We start from the raw sequence: 20,277 nt of genomic DNA, 5'->3' as shown, positions 1-20,277 counted from the left end.
GATAACCTAGTGTTTTGATTTTTGGAGAAAAACATTATATTGTGTTATGTTTACATTTGAAATCACTATAAAATGTTACTCCGAAGATGATCTGACGTTTTAAGATTGAAATGCCACTTGAAATAGCATTTAGGGTTATAAAAGGTTAGACGGTCTGGCGTTTAAAAGTGTAAGAAAATAACATCGCATGATCTATCATTTTGGATTGTAAAATGACGTTTAAAAGTATAAGAAATAACACCGACCTATCATTTTTGATTGTAAAATAGTGAGTTGGGATCATTTTCTGAGACATTTTTATAAGAAGAAATGCAGTGAAGGATTATAGACCCTGCCCGAATCTCTTCTTCTGGAACTACGAACAAATCCAGCTTCTTGCATTCAAATATTTAAACAGCTGCAAATCACCGTTTAATTAATCCTAGATATAAATAATTAACGGAAGCAAATATCCTCACACGTGCGACGGTCCCACGTGCATTCTCCATGTCGGCTTGACCAGTCTGCACTCAACATAAATCCGCATCACTCTCCAACACTCTTCATCAATATTCCGTTGAACCAAACATGACGTTACCCACTTCCGTAATAAATATATTTTTCTAAATTATCACATATTAACAATTCAACAAAACTGCGAACACAAGCTCAAACTGTCTTGTTTTATTCGACTCGTTTCTAGAACACGTTATTACGTTCTTTGTTTCTGTCTGATTAATTTCTTGCGGCCTTGAGAAGCCAACTAAACATGACAAATTACGTGTTAATTAAAAAGGCAATACAGTTACTAGTGCTTCGTTCAAATGAAAGCAAGTGAAGTTACATCAATCCGCCGCTTAATTGCATAATTAAACGATAATTATAACAAGCGAATATGCGGATTAAAGTGAGTCGCGGCAAACACTTAATCAAGAAGTGACTTGAAACTTTTGTAAGACGGAAATAATATAAAGTGCTTCCCAAAAACAAGAAAGATGCTCTTGGGTGAGTCCAAATTACACTAGTCATCAGCTACTTAAGTATTGCTACTACTATTTTTATATGCATGCATTTGTGATTTGTGTTTAAATAAAATAATTATAGAATAGACCTCTATTTTATCGCGTTCTAGCTCATACTAGCTAGCTGAAAGGAGCTTGCAGTGAAGTGGGGTTTTACGTATAGCTAAAGAATTGCTAGCTGGTGGCCGGTGCATAAGTACTGATAGATTTTATTGACTATACCGAAATCAGCTCTGGAAACTTGTAAAAGGAGGAATTAAGCTTTAGCTCATCTAAAATCTTAAGTGTCAGAAATATATATATTTTAACAGAATTGATCTTTTCAGAAATCGACTTTTGATATCATGTTAAGTAAGCTGTTCATCTAAAATTTTAATATATTAGAGAAAGTCTTTTACTACTAAAACAGATATTGTTGAACATTTTGATATACAAAATTAGGTTAATTGAGTGAAAAGAGCAGTGTTAATTGCTATAAGAGCTATGCATGGTTGAGTGAGTAGAGTAGCCTAATTTGCATCGATCAAAACAAAGGTTAGGTAAGAAAATGACAAGTTCATATTCTCTCTTGTTTCATGAATCTACAGAATTGAAAGCCTTGTTTGTTATAGTCTTGTTTCTCTATCCAGATCGGAAATTCTTCGTTATTGGGATCGATTTACTTCTGTATTAATAGAGAATAGATATAAATATATATAGTTCGGCTGTATGCATGGATAAACTTATTAAATAGATGGATGATCAGACAAAAGTTATAGCACTGTGCATGCATGAGTGTACGGAATAAGTGGATTCTCAGAACATGGTGTGCACTTGATCAATGATCATCAGAAAACATATATGTGTAATCAGGTGGTTGTGCCAGGAGTTTTCATGGAACTTTATGTATGTAATATTTTATATGAATAATGTTGTTTGATTTAACTAATTTGCTCAAGACAAATTACAATACATTCTCTGGAGAAGGCTGCTAAATGTGAATATGTTATTAGCTAGCTCATCATTCTCTTTACATTATTGAAAAATTTTAATTGGTATAAGATGGCATTGGTTAACATGCCTTCTTGTCTCCAAGATCAATACCTCTTTTTTGATTAAGTGGCCAACAAGTACACATGTTTAATGATATTTAAACTAATCTTTTCCATGCTTATCTTACAGATTAGCTAATGGCCTCCAGGTTGGTGTTCTGTGGCTTGCAGGATACCTCTTTTTGCTGCATTAGCACACCATGGATTGCATTGGTTATCATCGCTAAGACCGTGTTTGGTATATCAAATTTGTGTAGAACAAGAAGTGTACTTCTTCCACATGGTTTGGCTAATTATGAATCAAAATGTATTAATTAATTAGTAATTATACATATGATTAATGAATAAAAAATGAGATTAGAATAGGTGGGGGGCTAAATGCACAATTGGAAAGGTCTACATGTTGGTGACAAAAGAAAGTGACTTATAAAGATTAATCTAAATTAAACATACTTGTGATTATTTAATGGATAGATACACTGTATTGCTCGACAAGCTGTGACCTCCGGAACTTAAACAAATAAAATAATTAAAAAAACTGAAAAATCTAATATGTCCAGCTGCTAAATTCCCTTGGTCAAGTGTTCTATTCCAGTAGTACTGTCACTATCTTGTGTGCCTCTCCATGAAGTGCCCCCTTTTCAACAATATTTAACTAGGATCGAGTACTAACTACTAAGCCTTTAAATATTTTACAACTTTGGCTGATAAATTATATGGCTGCAGCCTCCAGCTTGTGTTTATGTGTTTTAATGGAGTATTACTCGTCTGCTCCTGTAATTGTTACAATTGGTAGGTAAACATGCACAAGAAGAAATAAAAAAATGTTAGTATATATTTATATATCTTTGACGTAGCAGGCTGTTGTGCGGATTAGCTTGGTGTATAGGTAGTAGCTAGACTTCGTGATTAGGTAATTTAGGTTTACAGCATCTATGTTTACTACTGGTAAGTTTGATTTTTGTGCCAAGTTGCTCAATTTTCTCTTATAACGTGCCTTTTGCCTTGCAAAGGTGTGACATGCAATGCAACATGAATCATTTCGGATAAAATATGATGTTTTCGAGAAATTATATAATGGGGCGGTTTATTAATCTGTTCAAAATAAAAAAGTAAATGAATAGTGACAAATAGGTTATATTTGTAAATTATTAAAATATTTGAATTGTCAGTTATTTAAGTGTACTTGAATAATTAATCAAAATATTTGGTCATTTGAATAAGCAGAATTACCATTAAGATAAAATAGAAAAAAATAGTAAAGAAGAAAACATAATTTTGCAATTTCTTACTTTTCTTAACAGAATTTATTGAAAATATTATCATTTCTTTACACGAACTGATCACAAGAAATAGAGCCGCCAACTTCTCAGGCCAACTCCAACCATAGATCCAAATTTGGATCACCAAATGATCTAAATTTAGGACGGGATTCAAATTCTATTCCAACTATATGATCCAAATATAGATCCAAATTCATCCATCCTTAAAATATTCATATACTTTGATTTTAAATATTTTAAAAAATGATTAACTAATTTCATCATTAATTATAATAATATAATTAGTGACTAGACAAAGATAAAATATTACAAAATAATTCGAAAAAGTTAAACGGTACATAAATATAAATTAATAATATTAAAATGTTGCGTTAAAATACTAATTCTCAGAATTAGTATATTTTTCCCACAAATGCTCAATTGGTGCATTTCGAAATTCAAGATGAACAATATTATCTTTGATTTCTCTATATCGATTGATAAATTGTTGAAATTTTATGTATTTTGAAATTTTATTTTATAATTAATAGTTGTTTTATTTATATTATAATCTTAATTAATCTATCTTTAATAACATCAACAAAATCATCAAATAATAAAAGTATAATATTTTAATGTTAAAAAGATTTGGATCAGTGATCACTTTTTAATCCACGGTTGGAGTGGTTTGGGGCAGACTGCTCCAAATTTGGATTTTTGGATCACAGTTGGAGATGCCCCCAGTACCTGACATGCACAATAACTACTTCAGTGTCGATAGAAGATATATTTTTATTATGGGTTTTCTATTGTGTGCCCATGCGCACACAATAAGCACAAAATTTAATAGTCTTTCATATTTTGATTGGCTCACACTCCTTTAATAATGATGGCTCCCTACATTCACACCAACCACACCAATGAAAACACACCAATTTTATGAGTTTCTGTACTTAGCATGTGCCCATGGGCGCACACTAGGACAAACCCTTTTTATTATATATCGAACATGACTATAACGAAGGAGAAGATGAGGCATGTAATAAAATTAGAAACCTACATAAATAGTACTCCCTTCGTCCCCTCAATTCTTTACATTTGAGCGGGACACGAAAATCAAGACAATATATAAAAAAAGTTCTCCCTTCGTCCCCTCAATTCTTTACATTTGAGTGGGACACGAAAACCAAGACAATGTATAAAAAATGATTAAAATTAGATGAAAAGTGAGTAAAGTGGTCGGACCTATCAATATTTAATAATAGATTTGAGATAGTGGAGGAAAGTAGTGGGTGTAATAGTAGTTTTTATTGTTAAATATGAGATAGTAGGGGAAGATAGTGGGTGTATAATGAGAAAAATTTACTATTTATATTAACGTAAAGAAATGAGAGGGACATTCCAAAATAGTAACGGTAAAAAAATGAGAGGGATCGAGGGAGTAGTATTATATTCAGACAAGATGCATATATATATATAGTTGTGTGATTTTTGAACAATTATTAACAAAGTGTACGTGCGTGCATTCTGCTCAGTGTAACAAGAATCAGATTCTCCGAGTAGCTATAATACGTTGCACGGATGACTAATTAAATGTGTCTTCATGATCATGAATGATGATCGATCAATACTTTTATATAGTATGTGACTACCTGCTGCTAGTATATACTACTACTAGTACTGTACTTTATATCTAAATGATAAAAGTATATCTAGCTAGAAATTAGAATGTCTGTAAACTTAAGTTAGGGTATAAATATACGGGCAGTAATTAACTTGAATCAAGACACACTGATACTCGTGTGCAGCTACGAGTGTTAATATCAACTACGAGTATGATTTGAACTGATAATTATACGAATTGATATTAATACAGCTGTGGATAGAACAATAGGATCCGTGTATACATAATTCGTCCTGGAAAAAAATATTGAATACTAGAAAAGAAGAAGCCTCTGGGCTTCTATTTTTTCCCCAATTCCCTCAGGAGCTTCCATTAGATTTTACGGGCAGAGAATCAATTACCTTCTTTACTTTATTTTTATTTTTTCAATAATACTCTTTCTCTGGTAAGAATTTCTATTTTTTAGGATTGTTTGTTTGTTTGATAAGATTTATTTTGGATGAATTTTGTAACTTTTTGTTTCCAATTTATTTGGGTTTTGTTTATTCTCATATTTTGATAGCCTGTTGTGTTGTTTTTGTGTATTTTGGTGTGATTTAATGTCCATGATGTTAAATTTGACCGATTTTCAATAGTTTGATTTAGTGATGAAGATTTATATAGGATTACAATTACGGTTGATAGCTCAAATTGGTTGTGATGAAACCCATACATGTACATACATCAACTTCAACAAATCGCTTGATTGTATTTTCGTAAAGACTAGAAAAATGAGCAATATGATTCGTTTTATGTTTGTTCGACTCCATTGTTTTTTAGACACGGTATGGCTTTCATTAGTGAAGTTTCCATTTAAAAAAAATACACCTGTCGATGAACTAAGCAGAAAACATGAAATCAGAAAATAAGCTGAAAAGATCCAAAATCACCAAGCAAATAGAAATGGGGTTTGGTTTTCTGTTACCTATTTTGTCCTGCTAAACGGAATCTAAATTTGCAGTATAATAATTTTGGTTAAAGCTTCTGATAGAATTAAGAAGAAAACTACAATGAAATTTGTAGGCCAATAAGGGAACCACCTGCAATTATTTATTCTTCACATTACCTTCCACCTCTACCCCTCTCTAGTTTATATAAACATGATCATCATTACACTTCTTGCAACAAGCTGAGAGCTAGGTATCACCAATCAAACCAAGACCTCATTGATCACTAAGATGACTGGAACTGGTTCTCCATGCGGTGCTTGTAAATTCTTGAGAAGGAAATGTGCAAGGGGCTGTGTTTTTGCACCTTATTTCTGTCATGATCAAGGAGCTTCTCACTTCTCAGCCATTCACAAAATCTTTGGGGCAAGCAATGTGTCCAAGCTCCTTGCTCATCTTCCACTCAGCGAGCGTGGTGAAGCTGCTGTTACTATCTCTTATGAAGCCCAGGCTAGAGTTCAAGACCCCATTTATGGCTGTGTTTCCCATATTTTCGCGCTCCAGCAACAGGTGAACTTAATTTACTTCATTTCAATAATAAGAACAGGAAGCCTGGGATAAATCTCAGATATCTTATCTGAGATTATTATGTATAAAAAAACTGTATTTTGATTTTGGTATAGTATATTTTTTTATCTCATTGTTTTCGTAAACAAACTATTCTCACTTGAATCAGTACTTATAGTTTCAGGAAAGTTTTTTCTCTACAACAAAATTAAAATTAAGTTAAAAAAACGTTGTGAAATGTGAGCTAATACATTTTGTTACTTGGAATAATAAGCAGGTTGTGAATTTACAAACACAACTATCAGCATTGAAAGAGCAAGCAGCCCAGAATTTCGCCAATGGCTCTGGAACAAGCTTCACTAGTGCAAACCCTAACGATCACATGTCATCTTCTTCATCCTACGGGACAATTCCTTGTAATTACAGTACACAAGATGCTCAGAGATGGAGTCATTCTGAAACGGCAAGCATGATGCCTCAGTTTGATGATCTGAACATAAGTGTGAAAAATGACTGCTGTGATGAAAATGCTTATAACATCAATTCGGAGTCTTCAACAAACTATCATCTGCAGGAAGCAAATATATCATTCCCTAGTTTCGAAGGGGTTTCTAGCTATTCCATGGATCCCATCTATGCTGATCATATGCAAACAAACAATCAACAGTGGTCGTTTCGAGAAGACGTTGATGATCTTCAGTCTGTGGCCTTCGGATATGTTCAGTATTAGTGTTCTTGAGGAAACTATTGTTGTTTGAGCTGCTTGCACTGCGAGGCCGCGCAACTATATTAATATTAATAATAATAATATATATAGTGAAAAATTGTTAAACTCTTTGGTATCTAGCTACTATCTATCCAAACAACAGTGTTCTTTATGAGCTACATATATATATAGGTTAGAGATTTAGTACTCATACTATTTGAGTTATAAAATCGTTGATTGTGTGCTAGTGAATTTTAACAATGTCTTAACATAAATATAGCTTATATATTTGCCTCAAGCTAGCTAAAATATATATCACATATTTTGTACATCAGTGTGTAACGATAACTAAACAATAAGCAAATACTACTAGATACTCCCTCAGTTTTTATACCAGTTTAAATAAACTGCACACTTAAAATAATAATTATCTTTTTTTGAAGAATAAAATAATTCATTTTAAAATTTCCTGAAGGAAGTACTTCTGTTCAAAATTACTAGTTGAATTTGACTCTTTTCTAGTTAAATAGGTAAATACGAGTAACTGAAATACATAAATATATTCATTAATTATATCATAAACGTTATACCAATAATGTATATGTAGTTTCCAACAAAATAAATTTTCAGGGTTTGAGAATTATAAACGAGCAATTTACAATTTTCATTCATAATTGAACATGATTATAAGAAGTAAAAAAGGTCACTAAATGAAATGGAAGAAATATACAGAACAAGATAAAAATGATACTCAGTCCAACCATTATTTACGTTTTCCTTTTGAATGTCCCATCCAATTCTTTACATTTTAAAACTTACAACAAAATAGTTAGTTGATCATATCACTTTCCACTTTTCTTCTCTCTCCACGCTATTTTTACTCCATTTCTCCCTATAATTAAAAATCAATGCAGGATGGTGGGAGTACAACGTAAATTTGTTAATAATACAATCTTCTGAATACGAGAATATAAATTCGGTCTTTCTAATGTGTGCCCAAAAGCACACAATAAGGGGAGCCATTATCATTTATTATTCCTCCACCAATCAAACAAAGCTATTTTTATTGGAGTTAGGGACTATTGTGTGCCCTTGGGCACACCATAGAAAATCCCATATAAATTTGCAGGTGATCATCTGGCCCCTGCCCAAAGCATAAAGATGGAATGATCAAGTAAAGTGAACACTTAGTGCCGTAATGTTTGAAAGTTGTGTACTTGTCTTGGATGTTACACTAGTCAGTAGCACTAGTCGTCTTAATTTGTTGGAACTGAGTTTAATGTCTTAATTTTTGAGTTGCCTTCTACACTTCATTTTTAAGTATAAAATGGGTACTTGCAGACACTTTACTGCAGGAACGGCAGCCGTTTACTTCTCGATTTCCGATACCAACCACTTTAGACTCTGTGTTCGTTTATTCTGGACTCTTAAAAATGTGTGCAGTTGATGCTGCTCTGCAGCAAAACTGCACATAAGTTTGGTATGTTATCTTCAAGGATGTGCTGTATGATAGCAATAAAAACAAATATAATTAATTATTTTAATAATATTTTATATTATAGTCCGTTGTAGTTGTTTTAAGTATAGAAAAAAATATAGATAGTAATTATAATTATCTCACACCAAAAGGTATATGGGATACTTTGATATAAGTTTTTTTGAAAAATTAAATTTGTAATTAAAAACATTAAGAATTTTGTAGAATAAGTTAAATTTGAAACAAAATACACCGATCATTAAGGACATAATTAATTTGATACTAAATTATAACAATACCTGCACCTCTTTTAACATAATAATTATTGGACTTGCTCTCACGAAACGCACAGGAACGAAGACCAAAAAGGTTACAACAGTTGTACTATTGAGTTTTTGCATATGTACGTAATTAACTATACCGTGATTTTTTTAAGTAAAATTGTAATTTTCAATTTTTTAAGGAAAAAAATCAGAAAATTAAAAGAGTATCTATTGTCTCTAATGACGGTCAATCTAATAAGACAAATTAGATTCAATTGTAATACTCTTTTTGTACAATTTTAACTTGTATTTGTATTTGACTGTTTGACACGTATATTAAAGTGTATAAAATGAAAGTTAAATTCAATAAAAATGTTAAAATTTTAGATCAAATACGACTTTAGATTCTATAAATAAATTTTATAAAAAAATAATTATGTATAGATGTGATATTTTTAGCATCTTAAAATATGTATTAAGAAATCGATATTAGTTAAAATATAAAATGGGACCCTCTGCATATAAAAAAACAACATTAATTAAAATAAGTTAAATACATAAAATTTAAGGTTTAACATATGTCTACGAGCACAAACTACACAAACAGATTTAAATTTAACCGCATACAATTGCTTATCCATGCTCAATATTCTGGAAACTATTAAAGATGAACTCGTGTGAGTAATAGCTTTATTTAGACAAAGTCAGGTGGATTAGAAGTATGGACACAGCTTTAAACTCATATGAACACCGTATGTAGTGAATGTAAGGGACACTTTGTCTATTGATTTGAGTACAGAGACTAAAATTATAATTTCAATTAGTGCATAATTATGCAAGGAGAGAACTTATGTTTATTTTGCTAAGCAAGGAGAGAACTTATGTTAGGTGCACCTACTCATTGCAATTCGGAGCATAAATTATTGCCATGCTATCTCTGCCTGATTCTTTTTCCCAGGTAAGCGTTTAATTTCTTCAATTACATATCGTCAAGGCTAATCCCTCGTGCGTGGTTCCAGGATTTCAAGACATCGGTTTTTTTTTGGTTCATGAGAACATGCTAAGCGCGGAATGCAGAATTTTATAAGTTTGACTTATTTTTAAAGAATTTCATATCCTGATAATGATGGACCTCTACATATACAACCACCACATCAATTAAAATCTACCAAACATATAAAATTTCACGTTTAACATTTGCACATGTCACGCACAAGACAAACCCTTCGAGACATAAGTCACCTGCACGTACCACGTACGAACTGTAGGATGCTAGCCACTGTCGCGTGGAATAAACGCGTAAATGAACAGTGTGATGATGTTCGAGGTTGAGTTTGACATATAATTGGGGCCCGAGATCAAGTTCATCTAGTCATAACTTTTATATTTGAAACTCAGTTTTACAGAAATTGGACAAGTTTGAATCCAGTTTAAAAACTCGAATTAATTTGACTAGATAGTGGTAAAATCTCAAATGTGATACATTCTGCTAAAGTTTAATTCAGATTTAATATATTTTTAAATATAAACCAGGGGTTTAATTAGACTTGTGAACCTGGAGCTTTGGCTCGACAGAGATAAGTCGAGATTCAGCTGCCTCAATTATCGTTCGTTGCTGATTCAAATATTTTATTGGACGATCTCAAATAAGATAAATTCATTTAAAAAATATTATTTGTATCATTTGCGTGATAAATTTATAAGTTAAATTTTTGATGTATAGTGAATTTTCATTTTTGAAATAATGTATATTGAATTTTAAGAAGTTACAAATTCTAATCATTTATTTTAATGTTAGAAATTAAATTGTATAGAAGTATATACAATCACATTAAAATAGATAATATATGACTTTAAAATAGATTAATTTTCATTTAATTTTGATTTATATGATCACTTGCACACACACATATCATGATGCTATGTGTAAAGTGGGGAACCCAAATGAACTATGTCGTAGAAACATTATGATAGTTGCATACAGAGGGTTGAAGATGTTATATTATGGTTGATGGCTTGATGCCAGAGGGTATAGATAGTAAATTAGGGCTGTCAAACGGATAATTTAGATACGGATATGTCTATATCTGTATCTTTATTCGCAACTCTCGGATTCGGATACGGATAATATCCGCTTTATTTCGGATACGGATAATATTCGCTTTTTCCTGGATACGGGTGCGGATATTTTGGACGGATGTCGGGTATTTTTGATGGTCATACTGTATTGACGATGATTTTCGAAAAAAATATTATGACTAAGCTCAAATGATATTCTTATATATGTATAAAGTATTTTAGTATTTGTACAATTATATAAATTTTGTATAAATGTTTAAAGGTGGTTCTCAGTAAAATTATAGAGGTAATTATTACTCAAATACAAATCACTAAAATACAAATTAAAAATACGAATCAATAGAAGCCACTCATAAATGACATCACCCACATTCTATAGTTTATCACCCACACTTTGTATATCATCATTCATATAAGACTTGCGCTCATCCCCACTCAATCCACCACAGTCTCACTAAAATCTCGTCAAAACTCCGAATAGCGCTAAACAGTTTTAAATATCAAAATCAGACCCCATCATGATTCCTACACACCCCATCCCGACCCTACTAGACCACATTTAGGTCATGTCTAGGCCTATTTTGGGGTCTATTCCCGACCCCATAATACTTCTCATTCGGGTTAAATGGCGTTTTGGTCACTCAACTGACCGGAAACTTGCAATTGGGTCATCTAACTCAAAAAACTTTCAGTCACGTCATTATACTCTTAAAAATTTTCATTTAGGTCACTGGCCGTTACACTCCGTTAAATATTTGACGGAAAGCTGACTAAGCGCCATGACTTGGCTTAAATAAATCCACCGTGGCATGTACAGTCAGCTGAAGCGGCATTTTGGTCACTCAACTGACTTCAAACTTGCAATCGGGTCATGAAACTCCTTCTCATTCTATTTGATCATATTGTGGTGTATTTAATTACAAACCTACAAACCTACAAATTTCACTCAACTGAAATTTTTTGATCATGAAACTACAAACCTACAAATTTCACTCAACTGAAATTTTTGATCATGAAACTACAAACCTACAAATTTCACTCAACTGAAATTTTTTAAGAGTATAATGATGTGACTGAAAGCTTTTTGAGTTGGATGATCCAATTGCAAGTTTCCGGTCAGTTGAGTGACCAAAACGCCATTTAACCCCTTCTCATTCTATTTGATCATATTGTGGTGTATTTAATTTGTATTTTGGTGATTTGTATTCGAATAGCACACGTGTGTGTATTCTTACTCCACTGAATACAAAAATAAAACTGTTGAAATATAAGTATAAGATCCACCCATTCCATCTAAAACTTTAATGTGCTAGAGGAGGCCCCTTTATGGATCTTATACTCATATTTCAATACTCTCCCTCACTCGAAATCCCATTATTTGGGTTGAAGAGTGGATCACGGGCGCCCATCTTTGAGGTATAAATTGCCTTCGTGTATATTCTCGAATCCGAGACCTCCCGCAAACCTGAGCTCTGATACCATGTAAGGAACCATCCCATCTAAAACTTTAATGTGTTAGAGGAGGCCCCTTTAAGGATCTTAAACTTATATTTCAACAAAAATATTTAGCTTAGAAACTAGAAATGAAGATAAAATGTTTAGCTTATAAAACAGAAACTAAGTATATATTGCTCGAGATATCATTGTAATACTTTTTAGATCAAAGAATATGAATATTCAATGTGTTAAGCGATCTGAAAACAAAACGACTATCTGTTTAGTTCGTTCTTTATTTCACAATCAGATTGTAGTTGACAGTTCGGGGTTTGTCCTGCCTGGATTTGCGCGTTGTATTAATAAAATCATTTGTTTGTCAAAAAAGAGTATATATATTTAACATAAATGTAATATACATGGTATTGTGTAAAATAAAAGGAAGAATTTTGTAAGATAGGAAAGACGTTATGTAAATTTTAAGTAATTTTAACTTTGGAGGCCCAAGTCAGATTTTATTAGATAAATACCTATGTGAATGCGTGCGTGAAGTGGATAAATAATTTATTTTTAATTTTATATATTTAGGTTTTCAGAAAAAAATTATATACTAATGTTATAATTATTTATTTTATTATTATTATTTGTATTAGTTACATTAAATTATTACTCCCTCCGTCCCATTCAATTTTATAAGTTAATTTTTAGCACGCTTTTTAAAACTCGTTTAAAATATAGCTCCATACTATTATTTTTTCAAATTCTTTTTTTTTCTGAATAAGAGTTTGATACTTAAACTTTTATTCACAAAAAGAATTTCAAAAATATATTATAAAACTATACTTTACAGGAGTATCGAAATGCGTGCAAATAGTGAACATATACAAATGGCCGGAACATAGGGAGTATTAGTTATGCATGAGTAAAATATTGCTGCATTTAAGTTTATTGTTGCTTTACACAAAGTCTTGATTTTATTTTTCTATTAAAAGATCAAATTTTCTTCATGACATTGGGCTTACAAATACTTTGAGATCAAGTATCCATGTCACTATTTACTATGTTATATTGGGTCGTGGTCCGCGGCCAACGATGGTTGTGAACGAGTTATATAGCATATGATATTTAGGTTTTTAGGAAGAATATTCAGCGGACATGATTATAACATTTGCTTAACACGTACAACGCTTTTAACGCTTTTTAACCGCTGTATGGGGAAAACGACACATACAACGGTTTCCCACATACATTGATTTTTAAGCGCTGAACGAGTCCCCATATAGCGGTTAAAAAGCTTGTATGTATTAAAAAATTGTTATAATCCTGGCCGCTAGACGACACAGCGTTCGCTATCGACGACAACCCTATTATATTGTAGTATGTGTTTGTAGGCGATGGATAAATAATTATATTTAAGCTTGTGTATTATTATTATCGATATTTATTTTATATTAATGTATTTTTCTTGATTATTTTAAATTGCCTCTTGATAGAATATATTTTTATATATATTCTATATGATTTTATTCCCATATTTTTTATTATTTTGCACTGATTTGGATATTTATTTAATAGATTTTATTGTTTTATTGTAGGAAATAAAGAATTCCAAGTTGAGAAGGATTTGAGGCTAAAATAGCTATTTTGTAGCTAAATTCTATTAAAATTCGGATTTATTGGGTTCTACCCAATTTCTACACTGTTTGGCCCATATCTTGAGTTCCAGATGTCGGATTTGGATGATCTTACAGCCCACGCGAAGCCCTTGACATTTCCTTTAATTCAGAAGTGTCCAAGATGCAAAGTCCAACTGGAAAAGCCCGAAAACTGGACAGAACAGAAAGCTGCGAATTTTGAGACTAAATCCTACTTGGTTTTGGAGTTTTATTTATATATTAGTTTTAAATATTAAAAGACGGGATATTATTATAGAGATAGGGTTAGTTTTATCATTGTACACTTTTAGATTAGAATTAGGGTTAGAGAGAAGAGAGGGAGGCCATGACTTTTATTGATGTGACACTTTGAAGGTTAAAGATCCTCTTCTTTATTCTTATTAGTTTTATTATGTCTTTTGATTGTCTTAGTTGTTTTAATTGTTTAATTAGTATCGAGTAGTGTGTTCTAGGGTTTAAGGGAAAGCCATGTTTGCACTATGATATTGGCATGATTTTACAGTGACTTGATTTGTTGTGGTAATTCTGATTGATATGTTTTAATATTGATTTGTGTAATCGGCCGATATCATGAATTGATTCTATGCGAATAGGAGTATAATCGAGAGATATACTACTAGAGGCACACATACAATTAGCAGAATTGAATTTGAGTGCGAGAGCATCATTGGATTTCTGAAAGCGTTAATACTCGAGAGAGATTAACCTTGCTTTAATTACCTGATTAATCGAATTACTAAAAGTGATTATACGTGTAATCATGTTTCGAGAGTGTTGATACTTGAGAGAGATTAACATACTCTTGTTATTTGACCACTTTAATTGCTTTAGCTTAGAGCCAGTCATTGTGTAAGCATGGTGGACCTGATTGCCCTGGATTTTTAATATATTATTTTCTTGTCTTTTTAGCTAGTGTTATTTAGTTGTAGTAGTTAGTTAAAAATATCTTTGATAATCGTTTTGATCTAGAAACAATTGAGTATAACTGAATAGAATTGAAAGCATCTGTCTCCTTGAGGATACGACCCGCATTTGCCAGTCTGCACTACAACAGACACCGTGCGCTTGCGGTTAGTTATAATTTAACACATCACCTCTCCAAGAAGGAAGGATTCAACAGCGATATTCTTCGGCGTCTGTCCAATTTCGATTGTGTTTGTAGATGCCGTATGGCTTTTGATCAATGAATTGATTCCTTTTTATCAAAAAAAAAATTACTATCGATTATGCATAAAATACTGACGCATTACGTTTAACGTTGCTCTGCATAATTTTTTTTTTAACTTTTTGTTTAAATATCTCGTTTTACATGATACTGGGCTACAAATCCTCGAGATCGATATTGATATCATTATTTACTATTTTTATTGTAAATATATCTAGTCGGTTACATTTATATTTTATTTTTTGTGTGATTTTTCCAACATACCTTTTTTTCTCCGCCATGCCTCCTTTTTTTCTCCGCCCTTTCTCTCTATTTCCGCCCTTCCTCTCTATATAAACAAAATATATGCCCATATAATAATGCTAAATGCATATGATTATAAAAGAAAACACAATCTATGATTGAAGTACTGTGTTATGTTCGATAAATGTACAGTTTCGTCTCTATTATTTTCTATTAAACATGCCCAACACTTATCATTCTAATTTATGTGAATCGCCTCGGTAAGTCGTCTTTTATATCGTAATGTAGAGAATGATTATGTGAATTGATGTATTCTAATTTTGTTCAGACTTAATTTTAAGATACCCCAACGCTTTTGTGAATATTTTTTGAATCTCAAAAATTTTTGTATCAAATTCCCATATTGTGTGGACTAAATCAAAAACCGATTCGATTTGGAATTTGGTTTCACAATATGCGTTTAATTTATAGTTGGATATCATATATGGAATCAACGTAGATTTTAATTAAATTAACATTTTAAGTGAATCAAATTAAATGAAAAAATTGTTAGATGCTCCAAAATTTATTCACAATTTTTTCTCAAATTGTTCCCAAATTTGACTTAAGTGAAATTTTAGATTCCATTGTATATCAAGATAGTTTGATGAGATATTAATTGTAATTTTTATAGTGGTAAAAGGAACATACATTTATTATAATGTGTTCCCCTCGAAATACACAAATAATAAGTTTTATGATCTTCGACATTAATATACTAGTATATTATTTTTTTGTTTTAATTTATTAATTTTTGAAATGTGTTTATGCAGCAAACAATGAAGAAAATGCTTCAAAATAACAACAGTCACGTGAGTTCTCCTTACAACAAAAATGGGTCGAGCTCATGTGGAAAATGCTTCAAAATAACACCAGTCACGTGAGTTCTCCTTACAACAAAAATGGGTCCGGTCACGTGAGTTCTCCTTACAACAAAAATGGGTCCAGCTCATGTGCAATTATTTATTTATCTAGATGATGGTTTCTTCACCATTTCGAGGAGAAATTTGCCTTCTTCAGCAAAATTAACCAATTATAACTGCAAAACTCATTAAAGTGAAGAGTCCTTTCTAAACTTTTCCGTTAATTGTATTGTGATGATTAAAAATTATTATTCTGTTTTATTATCTGTACATATATGACCACTATATCAATTGACATCAATTTTTATCAAAAAAATATATTTAATAATATACATAAATATTATGTAAAATCTAATTCAACCAAATACTACTAATATAACAACATGAAAAACATGGCCCATAAAACTAAAAAAAAATAGTACATATAATTGAAATTGGTTTCACAAGATATATTTACATATCATATGTAAACTCATATCTAACAATGTAATATCTTAATAAGAGTCATGAGTGTGTGATATGTTTGGTATTCTTTATTTATATTCTAGTTCTACTCATCAGATTTATTTATTTATTGGCGTAAGTAATTATAATTGAGAATGAAAAATCTGAATCATATCTAAAGAATACTTGACCTTGTTATAATACAAACTCAGATAAATATATTAGACTAGAACTGCTAATGGTTCACGGTGGTCTAATATAATAAGCGTACATTTTAAATTATTAATTTGAATAATTTCATGTTATACTCTATGAGTTACAGCAAATCTTACAACTTCCTCAATGAGCTTACAAGCTCAAAAACAGAAAATATGATATAAAATAAATTTCAGCAATATTATAATAATTCCCTATAATGATTAGGACATTGCAAAATTACTAGTAATCTATTATTTGTAGGTAAACATTAGTCGTTTCCCATTTCATTTTTTTTTCAAAATAAACATTTCATTTCTTTTATTTTGCACACTGTTGATCTGCATCATATCATATTCCTTACATTTTATAAATTTAACGAAAAATGAAAATAAAAATTGTTATTGAAGTTGACATAATCGATCGACATATAAAATAATGATTGTAAATTACTAGAACATTTTATTTTATAATATTAATTATGTACAGAGATATTATCGGACTTGCACCTGTGAGTTATTAAAAATAAATTTGACCGATTATTTGTGAGTGATGAAATTGACTTCTAGAATAAATTTAAGAACATGAGTTGTTCGAAATATATATTCAATCAACTTGTGAGTTTCTATTTTATTTTTAACATTAAATCAGTTTGATAATTTTAATATAGACAATTTTATTTTTAACTTCACGCCACGTTCCAACTTATAATATAAAAAGCATTATTAAGTATAAGGTAAAAACCCTGACTTTTGAGTCATCCCATGTAATCTAATTAAAAAGACACACGGTTTGTATGATCACATATTTATATATGTATCTAAAATCAAAATTAAACTTGATTAAAAAGATTGCATACTGGTAATTAAATTTCTTCCAAAACCAAAAATTATTTCCTTTGTCGCGAACTCAGCGTTAGCTCCTCCGTTGGACAAAACACGCAAGAAGATTGTAACTGTCTTCATGCACAAAACACACAATACACTCTTATAAAAAAAATATTGTCTATCGAATTGAGCTCTAAATTTCTGTTGAGATCGTTCGAAATATACCTGCACATAGAAATATTATTTAATCAAGATCGCCAAAAACTATAAAATGGCGAAAATGGAAAGCCTGATAGGGCTGGTTAATAAAATTCAAAGAGTTTGCACTGTATTGGGTGATCATTGTATTGGGTGATCATGGTGGAGTTTGCACTGTATTGGGTGATCATGGTGGAGAAGGAATGTCTCTTTGGAAGCTCTTCCTTCTGTTGCTGTTGTTGGTGGTCAGGTTTTTTTTTTGAAAATAAATATTATAGGTATCTAAATCATTTTAGTGACTTATATATCTGTATGTATGTCTCTTAACATTCGATCTTATCTCTACGGATATTTGTATTACATGATTATGTTAAAGAAAATATTGTATCACATTGCATTTATGTGTAAAAATCACTATAAAACATAACATAATTTGACATTTTAGAGTGAAAAAAGTAAACAAAAAAAAATTAATAATCACAAAAAAAGAACTAATAGAAGAGTAAAGTAAAGTCTCTAGTTTCATGTTATTAACAAAAATGCAACTAAAAAAATATTGTTGGTTGTTCTTATAAAACCTTCAACATAAAATGTATCAAATGAGTAGAAAAATAATAAATAAGTTGCTTGATAAATTATGTTCTATCCTCTAAACGACACATGGGATGAGTTTAGCTCCTTGTATTTATTTGGTATGTAATATATTAATATAATATAACTAAGCATGGATTACATGGTTGACGGATTGGATTTGACCATATTCATATTTATTTTTGATTGGACCAAATAATTTTGATCTGATTAATTAGTAGATCGGATTTTTTAAATAAGTATTCACATCTATTATTAATTACGGATCGGATCGGATACCCCATTTATTTAGAAGCTATGTTCTTATATTATTTGGTAATTATAGACTTTTTTAGGAAATCCTGTACTTTGACTGAATTATTTGTAATGATACTCGGGTGGACTTTTATTTTTGGAAAAACCAAATCCAGTTAAATCATCAATATATAGTTATATAAAGGAGAAAGTTCTGTTTTATTTTTCTAATTTTTTGAAATTTTTGAATGAAAAATATAAAAAGAAAAAGAGCTTATTGCACTTTGTAACCCCACACTTTGGTTGATTAGCAAATCAGACCCCACACTTTGAAACGTGACAGTTTGTAACCCTACATTTCATTTTTCTTTCGGTTTGTAACCCTCCGTTAAAAACAGCTGTTAACTTTAACTGTTTGAGAGGTAACAGTGTGTATATTAGTTCCTAACAGCTACTTTACCCCATGCGACCCCTCAAAATTTATGTATTATATTTTAAAATTATTTCTGAACACACATAACAATATATATTAAATTACAAATAATTTTTAAAATATGTATTCATTTTAAAATTTTAAAATAAGTTACATCATTTATGTAAAAATAAATAAATTTTCAGATTCTAATTCTAAATACTTATTTTAAAAATTATTTTAAATTGTTTTACATCGTTATGTGTGTTTAGAATTAATTTCAAAATATAATACATAAATTTTGAGGGGTCACATGGGGTAAAGTAGCTGTTAGGAACTAATATACACACTGTTATCTCTCAAACAGTTAAAGTTAACGGCTGTTTTTAACGGAGGGTTACAAACCGAAAGAAAAATGAAATGTAGGGTTACAAACTGTCACGTTTCAAAGTGTGGGGTCTGATTTGCTAATCAGCCAAAGTGTGGGGTTACAAAGTGCAATAAGCTCAAAGAAAAAATTACCTACCTTAATAAATATCAAATCAGATTTGATTTTGATACTGAAAAAGATTTAATTTTTTCCAATAATATGACCAATTTTTGGAAGAAAGTTTCAAAACTAACATTTTCAATATACCAAAATTATAAAAGTTACCTATCTTGATAAGTATCAAATCGAATTTGATTTGATACCGAAAAAGACTTAATTTTCTTCCAAGACTACGACCAATTTTTAGATAAGGCGTATATCAAAAACAAAAAATATTTTTGATAAACCGGTCTTTTCTGAAATCAACCCTTATAAATTGAGGTCTGACAACTTTTTGTGCTTATTTATCTTTTAATACAATAATGAGTTATATCTACTAACCGCTATCTTATAGAAATAAAAATATAAAGATATTATTAGACAATAGAAAATGAATATATAAGCTATTATTTATACTATAAAATAAAATAAGCAAAAAAAAGGGATATTAGTATATTATTATTATTATTTTGACAAAGAGAAGCAATTTT

General features: G+C 30.7%; 1 protein-coding gene across 1 annotated transcript; it reads left to right on the top strand.

The window, feature by feature from the left end:
- The first annotated feature begins 5,941 nt into the window (after window positions 1-5,941).
- Window positions 5,942-7,243, top strand: LOC108196780 (LOB domain-containing protein 29). The gene is made up of 2 exons (XM_017364218.2): window positions 5,942-6,414; window positions 6,689-7,243. Exons 1-2 carry the CDS (start codon window positions 6,136-6,138, stop codon window positions 7,139-7,141), a joined length of 732 nt encoding a protein of 243 aa, XP_017219707.1. The 5' UTR covers window positions 5,942-6,135; the 3' UTR covers window positions 7,142-7,243.
- The last annotated feature ends 13,034 nt before the right edge of the window (window positions 7,244-20,277 follow it).

Source organism: Daucus carota, chromosome 1 (genome assembly GCF_001625215.2).
Source record: "Daucus carota subsp. sativus chromosome 1, DH1 v3.0, whole genome shotgun sequence".
NCBI classification, from domain to species: domain Eukaryota; kingdom Viridiplantae; phylum Streptophyta; class Magnoliopsida; order Apiales; family Apiaceae; genus Daucus; species Daucus carota.
The sequence above is the reverse complement of the archived record's forward strand: the minus strand, read 5'-3'. Positions and strand labels throughout refer to the sequence as shown.

Excerpts from the sequence above, each read along its gene's own strand:
- LOC108196780 (XM_017364218.2), top strand. The coding sequence starts at position 6,136 with ATGACTGGAACTGGTTCTCCATGCGGTGCTTGTAAATTCTTGAGAAGG. Across the intron at positions 6,415-6,688 it reads TTTTCGCGCTCCAGCAACAG|GTTGTGAATTTACAAACACA; the intron begins GTGAACTTAATT and ends AATAATAAGCAG.